General features: G+C 61.9%; 1 protein-coding gene across 2 annotated transcripts in view; it reads left to right on the top strand.

Annotated features, from left to right (window-relative positions):
* Positions 1-20956, top strand: part of MAD1L1 (mitotic arrest deficient 1 like 1) — a 238344-nt gene that overhangs the window by 49444 nt on the left and 167944 nt on the right. For both annotated transcript variants that reach the window (XM_052656304.1, XM_052656297.1), the window contains exon 10: positions 1069-1155. In XM_052656304.1, coding sequence (XP_052512264.1) covers positions 1069-1155 — 87 coding nt within the window. The remainder of the gene's footprint in view (positions 1-1068; positions 1156-20956) is intronic.

Below are 20956 nucleotides of genomic sequence, written 5' to 3'. Positions count from 1 at the left end.
GGCGGATTCTTTACCTCTGAGCCGCGAGGGAAGCCTTTCCTGCTTGTTCGTGGCTGATGCTCCTTTGTGTCTCTATCCTTCACGTCTCTATCTGTTCGTCTGCTGATGGACATTTAGACTGTCTCCATTTCCTGGCTGTCGTGAATATGCTACAGTGACCCACTGGGGTGTGTGGAACTTTTCAAATTAAGAGTTTTCTCAAATCCCAGTCCCAGGAGCAGGATTTCAGAATCGTATGGCAGCTCTAGTTTAGATTTTTCGAGAAACCTCCCACCGTTGTCCACAGTGGCCACACGAGTTGGCATTTCCACCAGCAGTGTGAAGGGTTCCCTTCTCTCCACACCCTCTCCAGGATTTGTTATTTGTAGACTTTTTGATAATGGCCGTTCTTACCGATGTGAGGTGGGGCCCAAGTACAGTTTTGATTTGCGTTTCTCTAAGAATTAGTGGTGTCGAGCCTCTTTCACGTGCGTGTTGGGTGTCTGAATGTCAGAGACGTTTTGTGCCTGCTCTCCTGAGCCAGGTGTTGAGCTGCAGGCGTGGGTTCAGGTTGAGGCTCAGTGCTGTGGAGAGTGGGGTGACCTTGGAGCCCGTCATCACTGTCTTTTCGTCGTTTCCCTGTCTGTGAAATGGAACCAGTGAGCAACGGGGCTGCTGCGAGCAGTGGCTGATCGTCCCCCTGGAGGAGTTTGGACACTGGAGGCGCCGTGCCCGTGGCGCCTGCTGTGCCCCTGCCGCCGTCCGCATGCGTGGCGTCTGAGAGGAGGGAGGAAGCCAGCGTGGCAGGCGCTCTTCCTTCTCACTTCACATCCTCCTCATGGCAGTGATGCGACGTACCGACTCGGGTTTTACAGGCGAGGGCTGGCACGCATGGCGTCCCCAGTGTCACGTGGCCGGCGGCCGGCTGTGCTGTGAGCCCACACCCGCTCTCCGGAGGCCTCACAGGCCCTGACTCGTCCGGCTCCGAGGTCCGTCAGTGGCTTGCCTGGCACTGGGCCGGCCCCTAGGGTCAGAGCCCTGTCCCCTGCAAGCACACCCCGCTGACCCTGTGTGTTCTTGTCTCCCCAGGACGCCAGAGGACCTGTCTAAGTTCATTGTGGAGCTGCAGCAGCGTGAGCTGGCCCTGAAGGACAGGAATAGCTCCATCACCAGCAGGTAGGCCTGGCGGCCGCGCTTATCTAACAACATACTTGCTTTGGAGAGGGCTTGAGGGTGAGTGCACCCCCGGCTTCGTGGAGTGGGGCAGGCACTGTGGGTGTGCGGTTTCCCTCATCCCGCCCCGCCACACCGAGGCCCCGCTGAGGCAGTGGCGGGCGTGCTGTCTTCCGGACGCTGTGGCCCATCAGCCCAGGGGCCCTGGGGCGGCCCCTGGGGCTCCGGGGTCTGGGTGGAAGGCCGCGCTCCCTGCCAGGAGCGTTTGCGTCCTTGTGGCTGCCTGGGCTCTGAGTGGTCCTGGAACCCAGGCTGAAGCCTCTGGCGCTTGTGTGTGCGGAGACTTGGGCCCTCAGAGAAGGCACCCGTAGCAGCATAGCCGGGCCACTCGTGTGTCCTGCGCCTGCTCTCACTCAGATGCCTACTGGTGTCCCGGGGTTCAGTTCAGCTCTGCCGTGGCCCCCCGGGCCAGCCGGGCCCCACGGGTGAGGCTCGGTCCTACAAGGTGCACCTGCGCGTCCATCTGACCGGGAGTGTAGGGTCCTCCCCGCCTCTGATCAGGTGCTGGCATGAAGGCCAGACCTCAGGAAAGCTCTCTGTCTTGGACGAAGCGTGCAGCCGGGTCAGCTGGACGGGAAGGGCGCCCCAGGCTTGCGTGGGCGGGGGCAGGGCTGCCCTCCCGCAGCTGCCTCGTGTCCGCCGCCTCGGAGGCCCCCCTTCAGGGTTTCTGCGAGTTTCCTGCGTGGTTAAGTCTCGGCGGTTGGTGACTTCCTGGGTCTCCAGCCCACTCCCCTCCCTGGGGGTGGGGGGGCAGGTGGAACTTCACGCCTTTCTTCCCGGCGTTGGTTCCTCTGGCACCCCCCACCCACTCCCCTGCCCCAGCCCCACGCCGTCCAGGGGTCTGGCCGAAGGGACACTCACGTCATTCCCCGTTCAGGAAATTGCAGGGCTTTGCAGAGCTCTGTGCCAGGAAAGGGGAGCACGCCCATGTGCTGGCCTGCTCCTCCTGAGCCACGCCTGGGCCTGCCCACTGCTGTCCGCCTTCCTCCTCTGGGGCCCAGGCAGGCTTCTCTCACGTGCAGGGTGGCTGCCCACATCCTGGGTGTCGAGTCAGAGGCAGGAGGAGAGGCCTCTTCCCTTTTGGAACAAGGAAACCTCTCCTAGGACCCCCACTGCTGGCAGACTCCCCCCAGTCACTCTCCCTGCCCCAGACCAGGTGCTCACGGAGGATGGGGTTCCCACTTAGAGGAACTAGCGGGAGCTAGTCGGTTCCCACTTAGAGTCACTGGAAAGTGGACGCTGCGTGAGGTCAGCCCCTCCGGTGAGTGAAGGGCTCAGCGGGCGGCTGAAAGGGTGGTGACCAAGCAGGACCTTGGAGGCTCCCTCGCCCTGACGGGCTGGTGGGAGGGGGTCTGTGAGGTCGACCTGTGGGCCGTGGCCAGCCCCCGCAGCCTCACCCCCGGTGCAGACTGCGTGTTAATAGTTTATTAATAATCAAAGGAAGGCTTTCTTATTTGGGGGGCTGATGTCACTTTGAAAATTGCTTTTAGAAGCATCTGGTTATGTTGGACATAATCACATCAATCTAGTTTAAAAACCTCAAATGATAAAGATTGCCTTTTGCTTTCAAAGTTGCTGTCAGATGAAACGGGCATTAACAGTGATTTGAAATTAAAGCTTTAACATTTTTCCAGGCAATCCTCTTCATTTTACTTTGAGTTTGAAACAGAATGAGCTATTAGAGGAAAGGAAACTTGTCTGCATCTTTCTCCCGCCAAACTGTGAGGTGCTTTCTAAAGTTACCTGCTTGAGCAGCAGCGGGAAGGTCAGCCTCTCAGAGCTGTGAGTGTAGCTCTGGTCTGTGGTTCTAGATGGTGAGTCAGGGGGCCCGTCTCTTCTGTGGGGTGGGTTTAGAAATGGACTCGCATTACAGGGAGCGGTCCACCACAGCGGGGAGGTGGTCTGGGGGATTGGGGGCCCCTCGTCCACCTCTCAGGACCCTTGGGTTCCCTCTGGGAGCCAGTGCAGCTGCCCTAGGAGCAAGGGCGTCTCAAGCCTCCTGAGGAAGCGCTTCACCTCTTTGGCAGGGCGGCCAACCTGCCTGACAGGTCCCGGGAGTGGAGGGGAGGGGAAGTGTGGCGCCTCGGGCTGTGGGCCTGGGCTGGATCGTCGACCAGGGCCGGGGCGCCCTTGGTCTTGTCCTCATGCCGTCGACAGCCACGCGGACGGGCGGTCTTGGCCGTGCACCCGTCTCGGGAGTGTGTCTTGTGTGCGGGCACGGAGCACTGTCCCCTTCCTCCCAGGGAGGCCCCCCTCGTCCAGCGACAGAAAGCATGGGAGGAGCCAGGGGTCGCCTGAGCGCCTCAGGCCCTGGGAGCAGGTGAGGTTCTGACCCCATCTGTTGGTGGTGGAGTCACGTGCAGGCCCCTCTAGGGAGGTGCCAGGCTGGGGTCCTGTGTCCTCGGGGCCCTGGCCACGCAGAACGGAGGGCTGTGGGCACGCCGGTGCTGCTGCGCTGGGTGTGTTCCTGTGGAGGCCAGGAGACCTCGTGAGGTGGGAGGGGCTGATGTCATTCCCTCGAGTCTTTGAAGGCAGCTGGGCAGAATCCAGGTTAGACCAGGAGAGGTGCCTTGGCAGGAGAGCGGAAGTTGGGCTCTGCCCAGCTCCAGGCAGGCGCGCTCCGGCTGGAGGCTCTGGGGGCTCTTTTGAGGACGAGGCGAGATGGTGGGAGGAGCCTCGGTGTGAGCCACGCTCAGGAAACAGGTGATTTGCGGGTGGCGCCGGGAAGTCCTCCGTGGCCTTGAGTTCCAGCCGACATCCTGCTGGGCGACCTTGTGGGGAGCTGCTGTTGGCGGGCCTTTCTGTGAGCAGGGTGCCCTGGCCCAGTGGGCTGGTCTCCGCTTCCCGCACCGTGGTCCTCCTGGGACAGACAGCCCCAGAGGCGCTGTTGGTTGCTGGTGAGAGCGGCCTGTCGGTGCCCGCCTTTGGACTGGGGTTTAATCGCAGCCCAAGGAACCTTGCCTTTCACCCGTGGCTACCCGGCGCTGGTCCTGGTCCCTATGGGGCCGTGCTGAGGGTGCAGGCTTTCTCTGTGCAGGGGTGGCGGGCTCATGGTGTCTCCCCTGAGCCCTGCATGATGGTGCTGTCTCTGCCCCCCAGCAGAGTGCTGAGCCCCGTGTCAGACAGCTAGGAAGCCGTGGAGGCAGGGTTTGCATCCTGGTCTGCGTGTCCTGGAGCTCTATGTCATTATTTGAGGCTGGAGCCAGGACCTGGAGAGGGGCTGGGTGTGGCTGCAGAGAACCCTTTGTCATGCGTTGCTCTGCGCAGTGGAGGCGTGCGTCATGGGCCTGCAGGAGTGACGTGTCCGGCCAGGCCCTTGGTGCAGATCCGGGGGACCTGCTGTGGGAGCGGGTGAGGGGAGGCTGAGCAGCCTCGGGGGCTCTGCCCGCCACACACTGTGCGTGCCTGCTGAGTCCGGCTCTGTGAGGCGCTGGTCCGTCTGTTCACTCTACCTGTTCACACCCGACGCACGCTCCAGCTCTGGGCTGCTCTGATGACTGCAGTTTGTTCTGAAGATCAGTCTTCCCCGCTCTGGGCTATACGTGTCTCAGAAGAGCCCTTGGCATCAAGCTGTTAGTGTTTGAGGAGCCCGGCAGCGCCAGGGGCTTCCCAGGTGGCGCTCGTGATAAAGACCCCGCTTACGACGCAGGAGATGTAGCAGACGCAGGTTCGGTCCCTGGGTAGGAAGATCCCCTGGAGAAGGGCGTGGCACCCCACTCCAGTGTTCTTACCTGGGAAATCTCATGGACGGAGGAGCCTGGCGGGCTACAGTCCATGGGATCGCAGAGTCGGACACGACTGAAGCAACTTAGCACGCAGCGCCCGGAGCCCTGGGGAAAGCGTGACTTCAGGGTAGCGCAGGGCAGGCAGTGGTGAGTTTCCCAGCAGGCAGATTAGGAGTGAGCAGGTATATCTTTTGTGTGTGTGTATATGTGTTGAGCAGGTATATCTTTTGTGTGTGTAGGTATATCTTTAGTGTGTGTGTGTGTGTTGAGCAGGTATAGCTTGTGTGTGTGTGTGTGTGTGTGTGTGTGTGTGTGTGTGTGGCGGGGTGGGGAGGGGGCAGAGGCTGGAAGAGCTTGCACACATGGGCACACCTGAAAGATGGGGGTGCCCTGTTTGCTGTGGGCCCACTGTGGCAGGTGAGACAGAAAGACAGGGTGGGGTTTTGGTAAGAGCTTGTGCACGTGGTCTTGCTTCTCATGTCGCCGGAGAACTTGGCAGAACAGCAGGTGAAGGCAGCGGGAGCCCGAAATGCAGCTTTGGACGCTGAGGTCTGTTAGAAAAGTGTGCGCAGCGTGGAGAGGGCGGTTGGCCTGCAGGCTGTAGCCAGGGTAGCATCTAGACCGGGGCGCCCCTTCCAGGTGGGTGGGGATGCGACGCCACCACAGCCTGCGGCTGACCAGGCGGCCGGAGACACCAGAGAGCCGCTCTGCGGTCCTCCTCACCCAGGACACGGGCGTCTGTGGGGCAGGTGGGCGCGAGCCGGCTCCGTCCCGCCGGCGCCCTCGCCTGGGATGCGCCCCCGCCCCCGCCCCCAGGTGTCCCCCGCCCCTGCCCCCTCCCTGCCGGGCTCCTGCCTGCAGGGTTCCGGCTGCCTCTGCCTGAGGCGGCACTGTGCCCGCCTGCCCTCACCACGCTCCCCGCGTGCTCCCTGGGCCCTCTGGTTGAGCGAGGGAATGGATGAGTGGTCCGGCTGAGCGCATGGGGGTGTGCCAGGCAGGCAGAGTGAGGCCTGTGGCGTGGGAGCCTCTGCTCTGCCTGTCCCGGGGCACCAGGCCGGACGTCAGGCTGGCAGGAGCCCAGGGCAGGCTCTGGACGGGTCAGCTGGGCCCTGACCGTGCCGTCCTGCCGGGCAGCCAGGGTGCCTTCGAGGGGCCAGGCTCCGCCTTGTCCCTCTGCTCCACCGTCGTGCGTGGTTCCCCAGCCCCGTGGACTGGCCCCGACCCGGCGACCTCCCTCGACCGGAGATGGGGCGCTGTGGTGCTGCTGCAGGCCCCGGACAGCCCGCCTCAGCTTCCTGCCGGGATGGCTGTGTGCACCCTCGGGGCACCCTCCCGACCCTGTGTCCCCACTGGAGGGGGCAGGCCTGGGCAGGAAGGGCATGGGAGCCCCAGGCCATTGGGGGGTGTGCCCCTGTCCCATGCAGGAGCTGCTGGAAGACGCGCTGGCCCTCCCCGCCCGCTCTCCTGCTCATCCTGGCCATCACCGTCTCTGCAACGGTGGCCCCGGGGTTCTCAGTGATGGAGACGGACGCTTGCCTGTCTGCTCAGCTCTTGTTGCCACGCGACCTGATGGCCTTTGGCAGGAGGTGTGGAAGCAGAGGCGTCTGACAGCTGGTCTCCACGTGTTCTTCCTGGTGGTCCTGCGTGTGTGGGCTCCATGGCCCTGTGAGGCGCTGGCCATGGGCTTGACGGCAGCAGAGCAGGAGGCTCCTGCTCAGGCCGCATGCCCTCGGCTGGTCGCTCGTGGGGCCCCGGGGCCCAGGCGCGCTTGGAGGTGCGGGCAGCCGTCCTCCGGTAGCTGCCCCGGCTCCGTGTCATCTTGGGTGATGTTTTCTGGGTTTTTGTTGTTTTCCACAATTCTGGCTGGATCTAACAAGGTGAGAGCTGCTCTAAGAACTGTTTCCTGGCCTAGCTGGTAGCCAGGAGGTGACAAACAGACCTCTCCTGGCTGTCTGCTCACGCCCTCGTCCCTTTATTCCTCAGACCTCCCTCCTTGCTTGGGACTCGGGGCAGGAAGTCACCGCTGCTGTGCAGTGGGGGTGTGGCCTCAGTCCGGCTGAGGGTCTGTGCCCACCTGCAGTGCCGTGTTTGGACGTGAGGTGGTGCCTGCAGCCCTCTGAGCCACTTGCTCTGACTCTCCTCAGAACCTCCTCGGTGGCCTCCCCGGAGGGAGGGCTATTCCAGGCTATAAATTCTGCGGCCAATTAGAGAGGATGGGCACGTGTGGGAGGGCGGGGCCTGGAGGCTCCTCGGGTGAGGGCCCTCTGCAGATGCGTCCCTGGGAACGGTGTCTGTGTCCTCTCCTTGAGCGGTGGATTCCGGGCCTCCAGCTGCTTCCCCATCAGTGTGGGCGAGGCCTTTGGGGTGGGGCATGGAGGCGAGGCCCCGCGCCGTCCCCTTAGGGTGGGCATGGACCTCCAGTGCTGATGGCTGTTCTGGCTTAGCTCCGAGCCTCAGGAGCCGCTGTCACTTTCTAGACTGTGGCCGCCTGGCTTCTGTCCGTGAGACCAAGCCCCATCACCCTGAGGGAGAACCCAGTCCATCCAGGGTCCTGGTGGTGCCAGGCCCGCAAGGGACCCCACTGGCAGCGCCAGTGGTCTTGCCCAGGCTCGTGTGAGGGCGAGGCAGGGGCTGTGCGGAAGCCCGTGGCTGCAGTTGGCGCTTGGGTGGCGCGATCCCCGAGGCCCCCCTGGCGCTGGCCGTGGCGGCTCCTGCACTGCCTGGTCTCTGGGGGGTCAGCGCTGGGCGCCCAGCTCTTTTCCAGGTCAGTGAGAACAGAGACCGCGCGCTGGGCTCCCGCAGGCTCAGGCTCGGCAGGTCTGCGGGGGCGGCCGCGCTCTGTGTTCCCTGCAGGCGCCCATGGAGCCAAAGCTGCTGGTCCAGGGACCACGCTTGGAGCAGCAACAGCTCGTCCCCCCGGGTTCCTGTCGCACAGAGAGACGCCTGCTCACCGCTTTCCTGTCAGCGTCTTCCGAGAAGTCCCCTAAAGCCCTGTGAGCTCCCTGGAGGGAGGGAGGCTCTGTTCTGTTAGGGGTCGTCAGCCTCTTGCTTTTGGGGTGCTCACTTCCTGTGGACACACACAGGGGTGCTACCCCCCAGGGGCTGTGGCCCACGGAGGCCCTGGCATCGCTGGCTGAGGACTGTGGCCAACCCTCAGGCCCTCTGCTCCATGCATGGACCTGAAGGTTCTGGGCCTGGGGTGGGCCTGGGGCGAGTCTGCTCAGCATGGCTGGTAGTCAGATGCCCTGCCTCTGACCCTGGAGGGGGCCCTGCGCTCGCGTCCCAAGGGTGACCCTGTCCTCATGGGCTCTCTGGCCCTGCGTGGCGTGGAGGACGTGGCTCTCACTGGGACACCCCTCCCTGCTGTCCGCCTGGCGGGCAGAGTGGACGCTGCGGGGAGAGTGAGCGGCCTGAGCTTGCGCCGGCAGAGACGCTCGGTTTGGTCCGTGGCTTCGGATGGGAGAGGGCAGAGCAGGGGGCCCGGAGGCAGTGGGGGTGGCCCGAGGGGCAGGACCTGCTGGCGGAGGTGCGCCTGGGATGAGGCTGCGCGCCGCCCCCCGCGAGCAGAGGCTGGGCCCCTCGTCCTCGCCTCAGCCAGTCTGTGTCGTCTTCTCAGCAAGACGAGGCGCTAATACTTCACACCCAGACTTGTTTTCTTGCAGGCTTTGCATTTCCATATTTAAACGCCGTTTACATATTCATGGGCCTTTTAAATAAGTTTTTATTGTTAAAGAGATGTGGAAGTGGATAAAATGTGAAACTCCCCCTTTTATTCAAGCACTGGGAAAAAACCTCATCCCCGAATCGACATCCGTTTGAGTGGTGAGTTCTGTGGCGGTGGCTGTGGGAGGATCGCCGCGGGGGCAGTGCGTGCCCGGACGTGCCTCCCCATCCCGCGGAGGCGGATGCTGCGCCCGAGGGCCCACCTGAGCGCTGACGGCCTCACCGGCTTCTCTCTGGGGTCAGGATGTTTGGTGTGGATGTGGCCAGGCCTCTCCCCACAGTGTCCCAGGCGGGCTCTGGTGGACGGATCTGGGCTGTTCCTGAGTGTGCGATGGACCCTCCCCTGCCGCTGCCCCCTGCCCACTGTCAGAAGTGCCTGCGCCTGGCTCCAGCGTGGCCGCGCCTTCGAGGCAGCTGGCTGTGGGGAGAGTGCCCGGCCCTGGCGAGGGTGTGGCCTTCGGCTGTTCTGCTGCCCCTGGGTGCGGCGTGGGGCCGGGAGGGCCAGCTGTGCCAGGGCCTCTGTCTGCAGGGGGAGCGACCCTGCCCTCCTCTTTGGTCACTGAGGACGTGTGAGGGGCTGGCCTGCGGCCGGCTGGACAGTCTTCCCGTTTCTTCACGTCGGGCCACTAATAAGGTTGGGCGCGCCTTTGCTTCCTGTGTGTGGGTGATGGGGAGCCAGCTGGAGACCCCAAGCACTGACCAGGGTGGGGAGCCCTCGAAGGGCACCTGAAGGGGCCGGTGGGGTCTGACCTTCAGCCAGGCACGGCTCCTGGGAGTGGCCAGGTGCCTCAGGGCTGCAGCCGTGTCGCTTGGTGTGTGTAGAGGAGCCTCTGGAGGGCTCTCCAGAGCCGCAGCCCGGACAGTCCTCGGGGGCCCCGGGCACTGAGGCTTGTTTAGACCCAGACGCAGAGCTCCCGACCTTCACTTGAAATCGCAGCATCGCAGAGAGGCCTTTCTAAGTGTAAACAGAGTCAGAGTCACAGGTTATGGTCTGTTTTATCTTTGTGAGCTTGTGGCCACGAGATCGCGGCCTGAAGGCCGCCTCCCCGCACTAGAAACCCGCGGCATTGCCCGCTCTCTTGGCTTTCTTGGAGACAGACTGAGTGACAGTCACTTGGTGAGGGCTCTGCTGGGAGCCCACGCTTGAGCTGAGGTGCCGTCAGCTTTCGTCAGCCTGGCCAAGTGGACGCCTGGCCTCCGGAGACCAGGGTGTTGGAGGCGCGGCTCCTCAGCTGCGGGTGTTGCCTCTCTCCATGTGGGGACCTCACGCGGCATGGACTGCGGCGTCCCCGGCTGGACTTCTTGTGGCTGCTGGGGCTCACAGGACGTGTCCTGAGCCACTGCGCAGCCTCCGGGACTGTTTGAACGACAGCTTCTTCCCGTGCGCCTGTTCTTTGCCCCTCACTGGTGCACACTCAGGGCTGCGGGCCGTCGCCAGAGGCAGGTTCCTCCAGAGACCGGAGGCAGGCCTGGCCGGAGGGCCAGGCTGCACTTCCAGGCCGGTTACCTGACTCTGGGGCCAAGGGGCATTGGCCCCATTGGCTGAAGGCAGAGGGGACCCCTGGGCACACCTCCCTTGGACCGCAGGCCCGGGACGCGGAGGAGGGAAAGCTGTCCTGCGTGCAGCCCTGGCAGAGGGCAGCGGGGCTGTGACCACAGAAAAGTGTGGTGACGGTCCGCAGCCAGGCTCAGCCAGCGGGCAGGTGGCCCAGGGATCCCTAATCTACTTTGTGATGGTTCTGTTAGAGGACAGGCCTGGCTCAGAGCCTCAAGTAAGAAACGCCGCCTGGCAAGCCCCTGCGGTTGAAGAGGCGCCGGGGTCACCTCCACCCTGGGGAGGCGGGCAGGGCCCTCTGTGCTGGCCCCTCCACAGGTGCGCTGGAGCCTGGGTTCCCACAAGCGCATGGATGAGCAGAAGTGTGCAGTCCTCGAGTGTTGCTCCCGTTGGGTGAGGAGATGGTGAAGAGACCCTGCGGTTGGCCCCTGACCCTCGGTGCTTCGGAGCTCCCGCTTCCGTGTCTCACTGGAAGAGGTTTGGGGCGGCCAGCCGGGGCGAGCAGAGACTCGCTCATGGCAGGGGCCCGTGTAGATGGTCGCCCCCTCGACCGGCCGTCTGCGGAGGTCGAAGGTGGGGCCCTCGGGCCTGAGGCTCGGGTTTTCTGTGCCCCTTGACTTCCGTGCAGGAGGGGTCTCGGCGTCTCTCTGACGCTGCTCTCGTCTCCTGACACTTTGTGTGAACTCTGGGAGCCCTGAGTCGCAGAACTTCCTACTCAGCTGTGACACCCCGCTGGCGCTGGCTCTTTTGGAAGAACAAGCCCAGGAGAGCGCACACTGGTTCTCGCTGTGCAGTGCGGCACAGCTGCTCTCTGGCGTGCCAGGCAGTCCCGGGCACTCCCCTGCCTCACTTGGCAAACCTCTGCAGGCTGGTCCTCTGGCTCTCAGCAGCCGCGGGGCCCCCCCTCTCGCCTGAGGGATATGGGGCAGAGATGGGGTGGAGCGTGGGGAGGGGGCTGCTCTCTAAGGATGCGGGCGTTTTATCACATTCCTCCACCTGAAATTCAAGGATACCAGCCATTAAGTGTCTGAGAAGCTTTCCCCAGTTGTGGTGCTTCCCGGAAAGGGGTTGTTGCTGTCTCAGAGCATAGCCAGTCTTGCGGTGTGGCAGGGTGGCAGGGTGGCAGGGTGGCAGGGGTGTGTCTCAGGTCCTCAGCAGCAGAGCTGGTTTTCCTTCCAGCTGTTCTGTTCTTTTACTTTACAGTATCGCACTGGTTTTGCCATACACCAGCGTGATTCCGCTACAGGTGTACACGTGTTCCCCATCCTGAACCCCCTCCCACCTCCCCCTTCCAGCTGTTCTTGTTCCCGATGGTCAGTGTGGGAGGCCGCCTTGCTCCAGGTTGCTTCCCACCTGATTCCTGGTCACGTTAAGAACTGGGGCCCTTGGAGCACAGGGGGGGCCGCCATGTGCCTGGAGGGCATAGGACTCGGGGGTCCATGAGTAGCCCTTAGCGAGAGAGGACATGGCCTCCCCAGAGCTCTTACAGTTGCTGGGCTCACTCAGTGGTGACGGCTGCTGTCTAAGCGGGCAGAGTTTTATTTATCCTGTGGTGGATAGAGAGGCTGATTTCTTGTCAGATATTTCCATCTTTCATCCAAGTAAGAAACTAGAGGCTTTCTTGCCAAGATTTAGGAACAAGTCAAGGATGTCCAATTTAACTTCATACTGGAAATCCTAGCTGATGCAGTAAGACCAGAAATAGGAAGTAAAATGTACACAGTGGGAGGAAGGATGACATGAAGCTGTTTGCAGATGACATGATTGTTTATACAGGGATCCCAGAGACTCAAGCAAAAAGCTCTTAGAACTAATAAGCGATTGTAGCAGGGTTGCAGGCCATAGGTTAATATAGTTCAGTCAGTGAACATTTAGTTTGAAACTTAGAACATTATGTCACTTATATTAGCATCAAAACAGACAGATTCTAAAGTAAAAACCAAACAGACTTCTTGTGCAAGGTCTAATGAGGAAAATCATAGACGTTTGAAGAGAGACGCCAAAGGTCTGAAGCAGAGACACTCCATGTTCATGGACAGGAACACTCAACCTTGTCATCTTGTCAGTTCTTCTCAGCATGATGTGTGTACTGAATACAGTGCTAATCAAAACGTGGGCAGACCGACTCTAAAGTTTGTGTGAAGACCAAGAGCCCGGGAAGAGGCAGTACAGCATCGAAGGAGAACAAGGTTGAAGGACTAGCCTTCCTGCCCTTCCAGGCCTCCCAGACACCCCAGGCCCCCCAGACCTCCCAGACCTCCCAGGCCTCCCAGACCCCCAGACCCCGCAGGCCTCCCAGACCTCCCAGACCCCCAAGGCCTCCCAGACCCCCAGACCCCGCAGGCCTCCCAGACCCCCAGACCCCGCAGGCCTCCCAGACCCCCAGACCCCGCAGGCCTCCCAGACCTCCCAGACCCCCAAGGCCTCCCAGACCCCCAGACCCCGCAGGCCTCCCAGACCTCCCAGACCCCCAAGGCCTCCCAGATCCCCAGACCCTGCAGGCCTCCCAGACCCCCAGACCCTGCAGGCCTCCCAGACCCCCAGACCCCGCAGGCCTCCCAGACCCCCCAGGCCTCCCAGACCCCCCCAGACCGCAGAAACCGGGGCAGTGCAGTGCTGCAGGGGGAGCAGGCAGCCAGCTGTGGGGCAGAGTGAGGCCCCGGGAGCGCCTGGGGAGAGGCGGTGCTTTGGGGAGAGAGCAGAGGCAGGCAAGGGTGCTGGGGCCACCGCGCGTCCGCGCGCTCAGCAGGCACATGGCTCCGATGCAGACCTCTCGCTCTCACACAGATCAGCTCAGAATGCACTACAGACCTAAGCGTAACACGCAGAGCTGCGGCTGCCGCGCAAGATGGGGGAGTGGGTGTAGCTGACTCTCAGCTGGGCAGTGACTTCCCAAAAGCAGCGTCAGAGCCACAGTCTGTGAAAGGAAAAGTTGGTGAGCAGGACCTCGTTAAAACCATGAAGTTCAGCCCCATGAAGGATGCTGTTCGGAGAATGGAAAGATAAGCCGCAGGCGGCGGGGAGGCACAGCGGGCCCTTGAGCAGCGCCGGAGCTCCCCACGTGACTCCGAATCTGCGTCCTAGGCCCCAGCCAGCCACAGGCCGCAGACTTCTCTGGCTTGTACTGCCGAGAATTCCCGTGTGCAAGTGGAGCTGTGCAGTTCAGACCTGCGCTGTTCAGGGGTCTCCTCTATTTGCAAAACCTGTGTATGCTAAAGGACTGGCATCCAGAATATAAAAGCAACTCTTAAAATCCAAAAGTAAAAGCCAACCCAGTTAAAAAATGAGCAAAAGATCTGAACAGACACCTCACCAAAGAAGACAAACAGAGGCAAATAAGCATATGAGAGGTTCCCACATTGGGTCATCAGGGAGAGACAGATTAAAACAACAGCGAGATACCAGCACAGCCCTGTTAGGATGGGCAGGGCTGGGCACATGGGTGACAGGGCCCCATCGCTGCCGGGGGTGCGGGGTGACAGGGCCCCATCGCCGCCGGGAGCAACGCCCAGCGCTCCTGGGGGTACGGAGCGACAGGGCCCCATCGCCGCGGGGAGTGAGCGTGGTGCAGTCGCTCTGGAAGGCCGCGTGGTGTTTCTTAGGGAAGCACACGTGCTCCCCTACGCTCCAGGACTCAGGGTCCTCGGTATTTACCCAAGAGATGTGAAAACTTAGGTCCACATGAAAACCTGCACACAGGTGTTTCTGTCAGCTTTTTTGATAAATGCCGAAACATAGGTGCAACCAAGATGTCCTTCAGTAAGTGAATGAGTAACCTGATACATCCAAAGAGTAGAAAGAAGTGCGCTAGGCGGTGAGAAGACGCGGCGGAACGGTAAATGCACGTTGTTAAGTGGGAGATGCCGACGTGGAGCGGCACACAGGGCCCGGCTCCAAGCGCCCGGCGGTCGGGGGACGGCAGGGGCGCGGGGTTACCGGGGCTTGCCCGGGGGATGGAGGGCTGGAGAAGTTTTTGGCACAGTGAAACTCCTCTGCATGACCCAGGAATGGGGCTACATAGCATCGTGTATTTCTCTGAACCTGTTGAACATGCAGCCTGACAGCTGAACCCTAATGGACTCACGTAGTAGTGAGTCCGCTCACTGCGTAGCCGGCGCCCTGCGCTGCAGTGGGTGTTAGGGGAGAGTGGGCGGGAGGCTGCAAACCAAAGCTGCTTTAAAAATAACGGCTTAATTACAGCAAAGCAAGACAGATGGGCCTAGAGAAGGAGCTGTCCTGGCGGTCCGGGTCTCGAGGCAAGCACAGACAGCTTGTCCTGGTGCCTGGGGGCGTAGGGGAGGCTCCGCTGAGTCGGGGGGCGTGGGCCCCGGCTCGGCCTGGCGCCGTGGCAGCCGTTCCAGGTGGCGCATCGGGAGCGGCCAGGCGCCTCAGCCCGTGCCGGCGGGGGTGTTGGGCCCGGGTGACTGCCAGCTGCTGTCTGTGGACGCAGACCCGCTGGGCCAGGGCGCAGGGGTGCGTGCGGCTGCCACACCATGCTGGGCTTCTGGCCTGGTGTGCCGCAGCTGCTGGGACCCAGGGCGGGGGGCTGGGGTCACGGGAGAGAGAGGCCGGGACGAGGGGTGGGGCGGGGACACACCCGAGCTGCTGGGGCGTCTCCCAGACCAAAGCCCAGGGTCCCGCCGGTGCCAGCAGGGTATGCCAGGCCCCCTTTGTGAGTGTGAGCTGGGAGACCCTGGCGGGGCTGCCCATGCCAAGCAGGCCCCCCTGGAACGGGGCTCAGCGGGGAGGAGAGATGGAACTTTGAATTTCGAATCGGGTCAGATGCCTTCAGTTTAAGATCTTGACTGTCCCTTCTCTGTTCCTGTTGGAGAGCCGAGGCTGTTTAGTGTTCTCTCACCTCTGTGCTTGCTAATTTTATTGTCTTTCCATATTTTCTCGCCGTAAATGTAACAGACTCTATTATGTATAAGCCGTTTTTAATATGGCCTCTCATAAAGCCAGAGGGACGAGGGAGACCATGCCTTGGCAGCCTCAGAGTGCACGCCTGCCCTTCCGTTCTCAAGCCTCTGGGTCAGGCCTCCGTGGAGCCTTCCTGACATGGCCCTTGCCCGGCCTCCCAAGGGAGGGGGCGGGAAGGACAAGGTCCTCTCCTGGGTGCCGTCTTCATTGCAGGTGCCCCCGGGCGGGGCTCGGGTCTCTCAGCTCTGTTCGCCTGGTCGCCTGCCCCTCCCGCGTGAGGCTGGAAGAGGACTCTGGCTTGGAGCTGCCTAGGTCTCCAGCCGTCTCGGCCCGGGACTCGGGGTGCCCAGGAGGGTGTCCTGGGCCTCTGAGGGCAGTACGCAGTCTGAGGGGGTGCCATCCAGGAAAGCTGCTCTGGAGAGGGCGTTTTGGAGCAATTTTGTGATCTGTTTAAATATCCATGACCTTTTGGGTAATTACTCTGTAATGTATCTTATCATTAATCGTAAAATACCTTCACAAATGCCTTTCCAGCCAGTTAACCCTATCCTCCGAGATTGAGCTGTGTTTCAAACGTGACTGGCCCTCGAGGCACCTGCAGCTCCTGAGGCCTCGGTCCTCCCGGCCATGTCCCGCCCTCTCTGTGACGGCCTGGACTTGGCAAGCAGGAGGGGCACAGGAGGGGCACGGGGCAGCCAGGCCATGTGCTGCCCGGGCGTGTGGAGTGCGTGGGTGCCGCTGCGCCCTGGGAGGAGGTCAGGAGAGGGCTGGGCCCGCGGTGCCGGGAGCAAGCCTGGCAGGACAAGATGCTGCACCTGCGCCTCCCGTGGAGCCTCCTGAGCCGCCGCTCGCCCGCTCCTCAGAGACGCTGCTGCGTGTGCTTGCTGGCGGGGGAACAGCTCCTCCTCCCCTGGACATCCCGCCTGCAGGTAGAGCTCGCTTCACTGTGGATGCCCTGGGGTGGGGCGCGGGTGTCTCAGTTCCGTCGGCTCCGTCGCCTTCTGTGATGGGCGGACCACAGAGAGCCTGCGTGGCCCTCAGGAGGCTGGCACGGTGGAGAGAAGTCACTACGAGGTGGAGGTGCCCTGGGCCCCCGTGGCCTGCTTTTCTGTCCGAAACCCTGGGTGCGGCCTCGTGGTGAAGGCCTCCCTGCTCTCCTCTGCTGGCCCGGGGGCCCTGGGAGGCGGAGCCCGAGGCACCGGGGTGCCCGCCTCTCTGCTCCTCTGACGGCGGTGGCTGCACACAGGACCCTGGGGAGGCTGCAGGCCCCTGCGGGCTCTCAGGAACCGGGGAGCTCCGTTTGCTTCTCCCGCCGTGAGCCGCTGGTCCTGTGGTCTGCTGTGCGGTCTCCTCCTGCCCCGGGGGAGCGTGTCTGCCCGCCTGTCCGTGTGCAGACGGTACCTCTGGGGCTGTGGGGTGACTCTGCTTTTCTCCCCGGGCGAGAAGAAACGCCCGGGGTTTCCTGTGACTTCCCCTTGCGAAACCAGATTTCCTCGGCATCCTTGTCATCGGCGGATCATGGTGGGGAGGGATGTTACCAGACAGGAGTGAGTCTCGATAAGTGCCTCCCGGAACCCCCCAGACACAGCTCTCACCCCTACAGAGCAAGCGCTGAACCTTCCCACCCCTGGGGAAGCACGCTCCAGACCCCGAGGGCGGAGTGGCCCTGCTCCTGCCGGCCTCCTGTGTGTCCTTGCCCTCTGCGCCTGGCTGGGCTGGGGTCCCCGCCGGCTCGCTGCTCCTGAAGGGGTCCTGCAGGCCTGCCCTGGAGCTGAGTTCCCTCTGGCTCTGAGCTAGAAAGATGGTCAGAATGCTGCCTGCCCTGGGTCCCCGTTGACTCCGCGGGGCCTGTCCTGTCCGTCTCCCTGGCGCCGGCAGGGGCAGCAGCTGTGGCCTTTGCTCTGCGGGGGTGGGGGTCGGTTCCAGCAGCGCTTTTCCCTCCCCTGCGACCCCACATGCCCTTTGCAGCCCCGAGAGGGTGGTGTGCCGCCCCCCGCTGGCAGCTGGGGTTTCCTCCTGCTTCCCGTGGACTTGCGTCCGTGGGGAGAGAAGTGGGGACGAAGGCAGGCAGAGCAGCTGCCTCCTACTGAGGCCACGGAGGACGGTCCTTGCGCTCCCCGGCCAGCAGAGCGAGGTGGCCATCGGGCGCCTGTGGGTGAATGGGGTCGTCCTGGAGCTCCAGGGAAGCGGGGGCTCCGCGCCAGCGGGCAGCCTGGCCGGTGGCCCGGGGCGTTCATCGGAGTGACTGCCGGGGCCCCTGTGGGCCACTGACCTGGGACGGCGGAGGCTCGGGGCCAAGCCCTCGGCCTCCCTGTGACTGTGCGGTCTCCTCCTTAACCCTGGAGGTTAATTGTGTCTGCTGTCTCCAGCGAGCCCCATGTCCCATGCCACCCGAGAGGCCGCCCGCCTGCGCTAAGGACTCTTGATTAAACAGCTCCCGTCGGAGAGGTCATCCAGAGCTGCTTCTGACTGTCACCCTCTCGAAACAGCTGCTTGAGTTTTGGCTTCAAGAGTCCTCCTGAGGAGCGACTGCCCTGTGAGAGCCGAGTGCCCAGGTCCCGGCTGGCGGCATCCCTCACGCCCCGGCCCTGGGGGGGCGGCATCACGTCCCGGACTGTCCCCTGGGCCGCTCAGCCGTGGAGCCGCGGTGCCCAGGTGGAGTGGCGAGGGGAGGTGGCAGGCCTCCTGCTGCAGGGGCTGCTGAGCCAGTGGGCGACACGTGCCGTCCAGCCCCAGAGAGCCGAAGCCGTCCGTCACCAGAAAACTGTGGAGGATGTATGCAGGGCGCAGCCGTCGTCTGGCTTCAGGAAACCTGATTGACTTGGAAACAGTCTGGGGGACCCTTCCGCAGCGCCCGGAGCTCTCCGTGGAAAGGAGCCAGCTCCTTGGTCCAAGCCAGACGCTGAATTTACTGTGAATTGAAGTAGCCTCAGCACATTCTTGTAGCTAATGAATGTGATTAAAATGCATCGTATTTGTTGGGCGCCCTCGTGTGTCAGGACCTTGACTGGCGTTGCCGTGGTGGCCCCCACAGTGCCAGGAGCTGGACCCATCCGTCCTCAGGCTTTGGGGGAGGCTGAGAGCCGAGGCTGGGGCCAGTGCTGGGAGGTCCAGGACTGAGCCGAGGCTGTCTGTCCCCCCGTCCGGCTGCCCCATCCGACGCTCTCAGGCCCAGCGAGGCCTCAAGGGCGGTGGGGCTTGTGGGCACCCAGCACCCTTCAGTCTTAGCTGACCCCACCGGGCAGTTTTCTGGGTCCAGCTCTGGGGGAATTCATCCCCGAGAGCCGTGGTGACTGGTGGATTGTCCAGGCGTCTCCCCGAAGTGCTGCGGGCGTGGCAGCCGGGTGCCTCTCCCAGCCGCCTGCGTCCTCCTGAGCGGGCCCACTTAACCTGCGCACCCCCAACCCTGCCTCCCTGCTCCCGGCGCTGTCGTGAGGGGCACGCCCGACTCTGGTGACCCCATGGGCTTTAGCCCCCAGCTGCTTCTGTCCGTGGGATTCTCCAGGCAATAAAACTGATGTGGGTTGTCATTTCCTCTTCACAAATGATGCCCTCCTGTCGGGGAGACCCTGAAGCCGGGGTTCAGGGTCCTGGCCGCAGTCGTGCTCTGTGAGGCCCGCAGCGTTCCTCACGCGGACTGCTTTACTACAGAGCCTCCGTTTCAGTTGGCTTTTCATTCGAGAGGCCCTGTTAGATGTACGGTAGCACCATTTATCAGCTGATTTGCCCAACCTTGTGGAGCTGGGGTTATTTATTTTGAGGTCTGTGGTTTCTAACGAAGCCCCCGCGAAGGCGGGCAGTGTGGTTGTTGCTCCGCCTGGCAGGGCACTCTGGCGTCCGCGTGAGGCTGACAGCGCGCTAAATGCTGCCCTTGGGCCGTCACCCCGTCCTCGGTGGCGTGACTCACTGAAGCTGGGTTTAAGAGCAGAGACTGGTAGCAGCAGGCAGTCCTCAGAAGTCATCCTGGGCCTTCTGGCTCGGGGCTTTCGGAGGAGAGGGTGCCTGGCGTGGCCTTGCGCTGGACGCCTGGCCGGGCCCACGTGCGCGCGGCGGCGGTGGTGGCTCCGTGCTGCTGCTCACACTGCCCTCCCCCTCTTCCTGACCCAGCCTTGGGACCCCGCTGCCCTAGGACCTGCCAGGGCCAGCGCCTGTGCCCCAGGGCGGGGCGCGCTGCCCCATCCTGCGTGTCCTCGCCCCGCTCCACGCGTGTGTCGGTGCCTGAGTCTTCATTGTTTTCAGATGTGAGATTTGAAGCTGCCTGTTTCTTGCTCCACTTTTGTGTCTAGTCATTTGAATATTTGGATCAGTGAACTGGGAGCCTCTGAGTTGCTTCTCGCAGGAACTTTGGGTCAGTCGTTGCTGTTCAGTGGCTAAGTCTGAACTTTTTCTTCTCAGTCTTCAGAGTTTGCTCAAACTCATGTCCATTGAGTCGGTGACGCCATCCAACCATGTCATCCTCTGTTGTCCCCTTCTCCTGCCTTCAGTCTTTCCCGGCATCAGGGTCTTTTCCAGTGAGTCAGTTCTTCCCATCAGGTGGCCAAACGATTGGAGCTTCAGCATCGTCCTTCCAGTGAATATTCAGGGCTGATCTCCTGTAGGATGGGCTGGCTGGATCTCCTTGCGGCCCACGGGACTCTCGAGAGTCTTCTCCACACCGCAGTCTGAAAGCATCAGTTCTTCGGCACACGGCCTTCAGCTCCAGTACTTGGGCCACCTGATGCCAAGAGCCAGCTCATTGGAAAGACCCTGATGCTGGGAGGGATTGGGGGCAGGAGGAGAAGGGGCGGCAGAGGACGAGATGGCTGGATGGCATCACTGACTCGATGGACATGAATTAAAGCAAACTCCAGGAGATAGTAAGGACAGGAAAGCCCGGCGTGCTGCAGTCTATGGGGTTGCAAAGAGTCGGATGTGACTTAGTGGCTGAATAGCAACAGCCTTCTTTATGGTCCTGCTCTCACATCCATACATGACCCCTGGAAAAACCATAGCTTTGACTAGATGGACCTTTGTCGGCAATGTCCCTGCTTTTCAATATGCTGTCTAGATTGGTCGTAGGTGTTCTTTCAAGGAGCAAGCGTCTTTTAATTTCATGGCTGCAGTCACCATCTGCAGTGATTTGGGGGTCCAAGAAAATAAAGACAGCCACTGTTTCCACTGTTGCCCTGTCTATTTGCCATGAAGTGATGGGATCGGATGCCATGATCTTAGTTTTTTGAATGCTCAGTTTTAAGCCAACTTTTCCACTCTCCTCTTTCACTTTCATCAAGAGGCTCTTTGAGACAGGCAAGGTGGTCTGGTATTTCCATCTCTTTCAGAATTCTCCAGTTTGTTGTGATCCGCATAGTCAAAGGCTTTAGCGTAGTCGCTGAAGCTGAAGTCAGGTTTTTTTTGGAATGCCCTTGCTTTTTCTATGAAACCCTTCTTCTTGTCCACTCTCACTTTAATCATCTCGCTGCATCTCTGCGGATCCAGGGGCCTGCGTGGAGGTTCTGGACCCCACTTCACAGATGAGAGGCTGAGGGAGTGACTTGGCCGCAGTCCACACAGAAGTCCAGTTGAACTGCCTGGGTCTCCTGTGCCCGGCCAGCCTCTGTCCCCAGGCAGGAGTGGTGCTAGGCAGGAAGTAGCTCAGGAGCGTTGTCCCTTCTTATCTGTCTGTAGGAGCACCTGTGTCAGCAGGGAGAGGGACAGCGGCCGGGGCTAATTGGCTGCTTCCAGGAGCCGAATGCTGGCTTGCTTTTGAATAGATGCTCTGAGCTAGCTTTTCAGGTCATCTGTTTTATTGAGATTTTAAGGCTGGACAAATGTCAGGACTGTC

The sequence above is a fragment of the Budorcas taxicolor genome, chromosome 2 (genome assembly GCF_023091745.1).
Source record: "Budorcas taxicolor isolate Tak-1 chromosome 2, Takin1.1, whole genome shotgun sequence".
Lineage (NCBI taxonomy): Eukaryota > Metazoa > Chordata > Mammalia > Artiodactyla > Bovidae > Budorcas > Budorcas taxicolor.
Note: the sequence above shows the minus strand (reverse complement) of the source record. Positions and strands in the feature narration are given on the sequence as shown.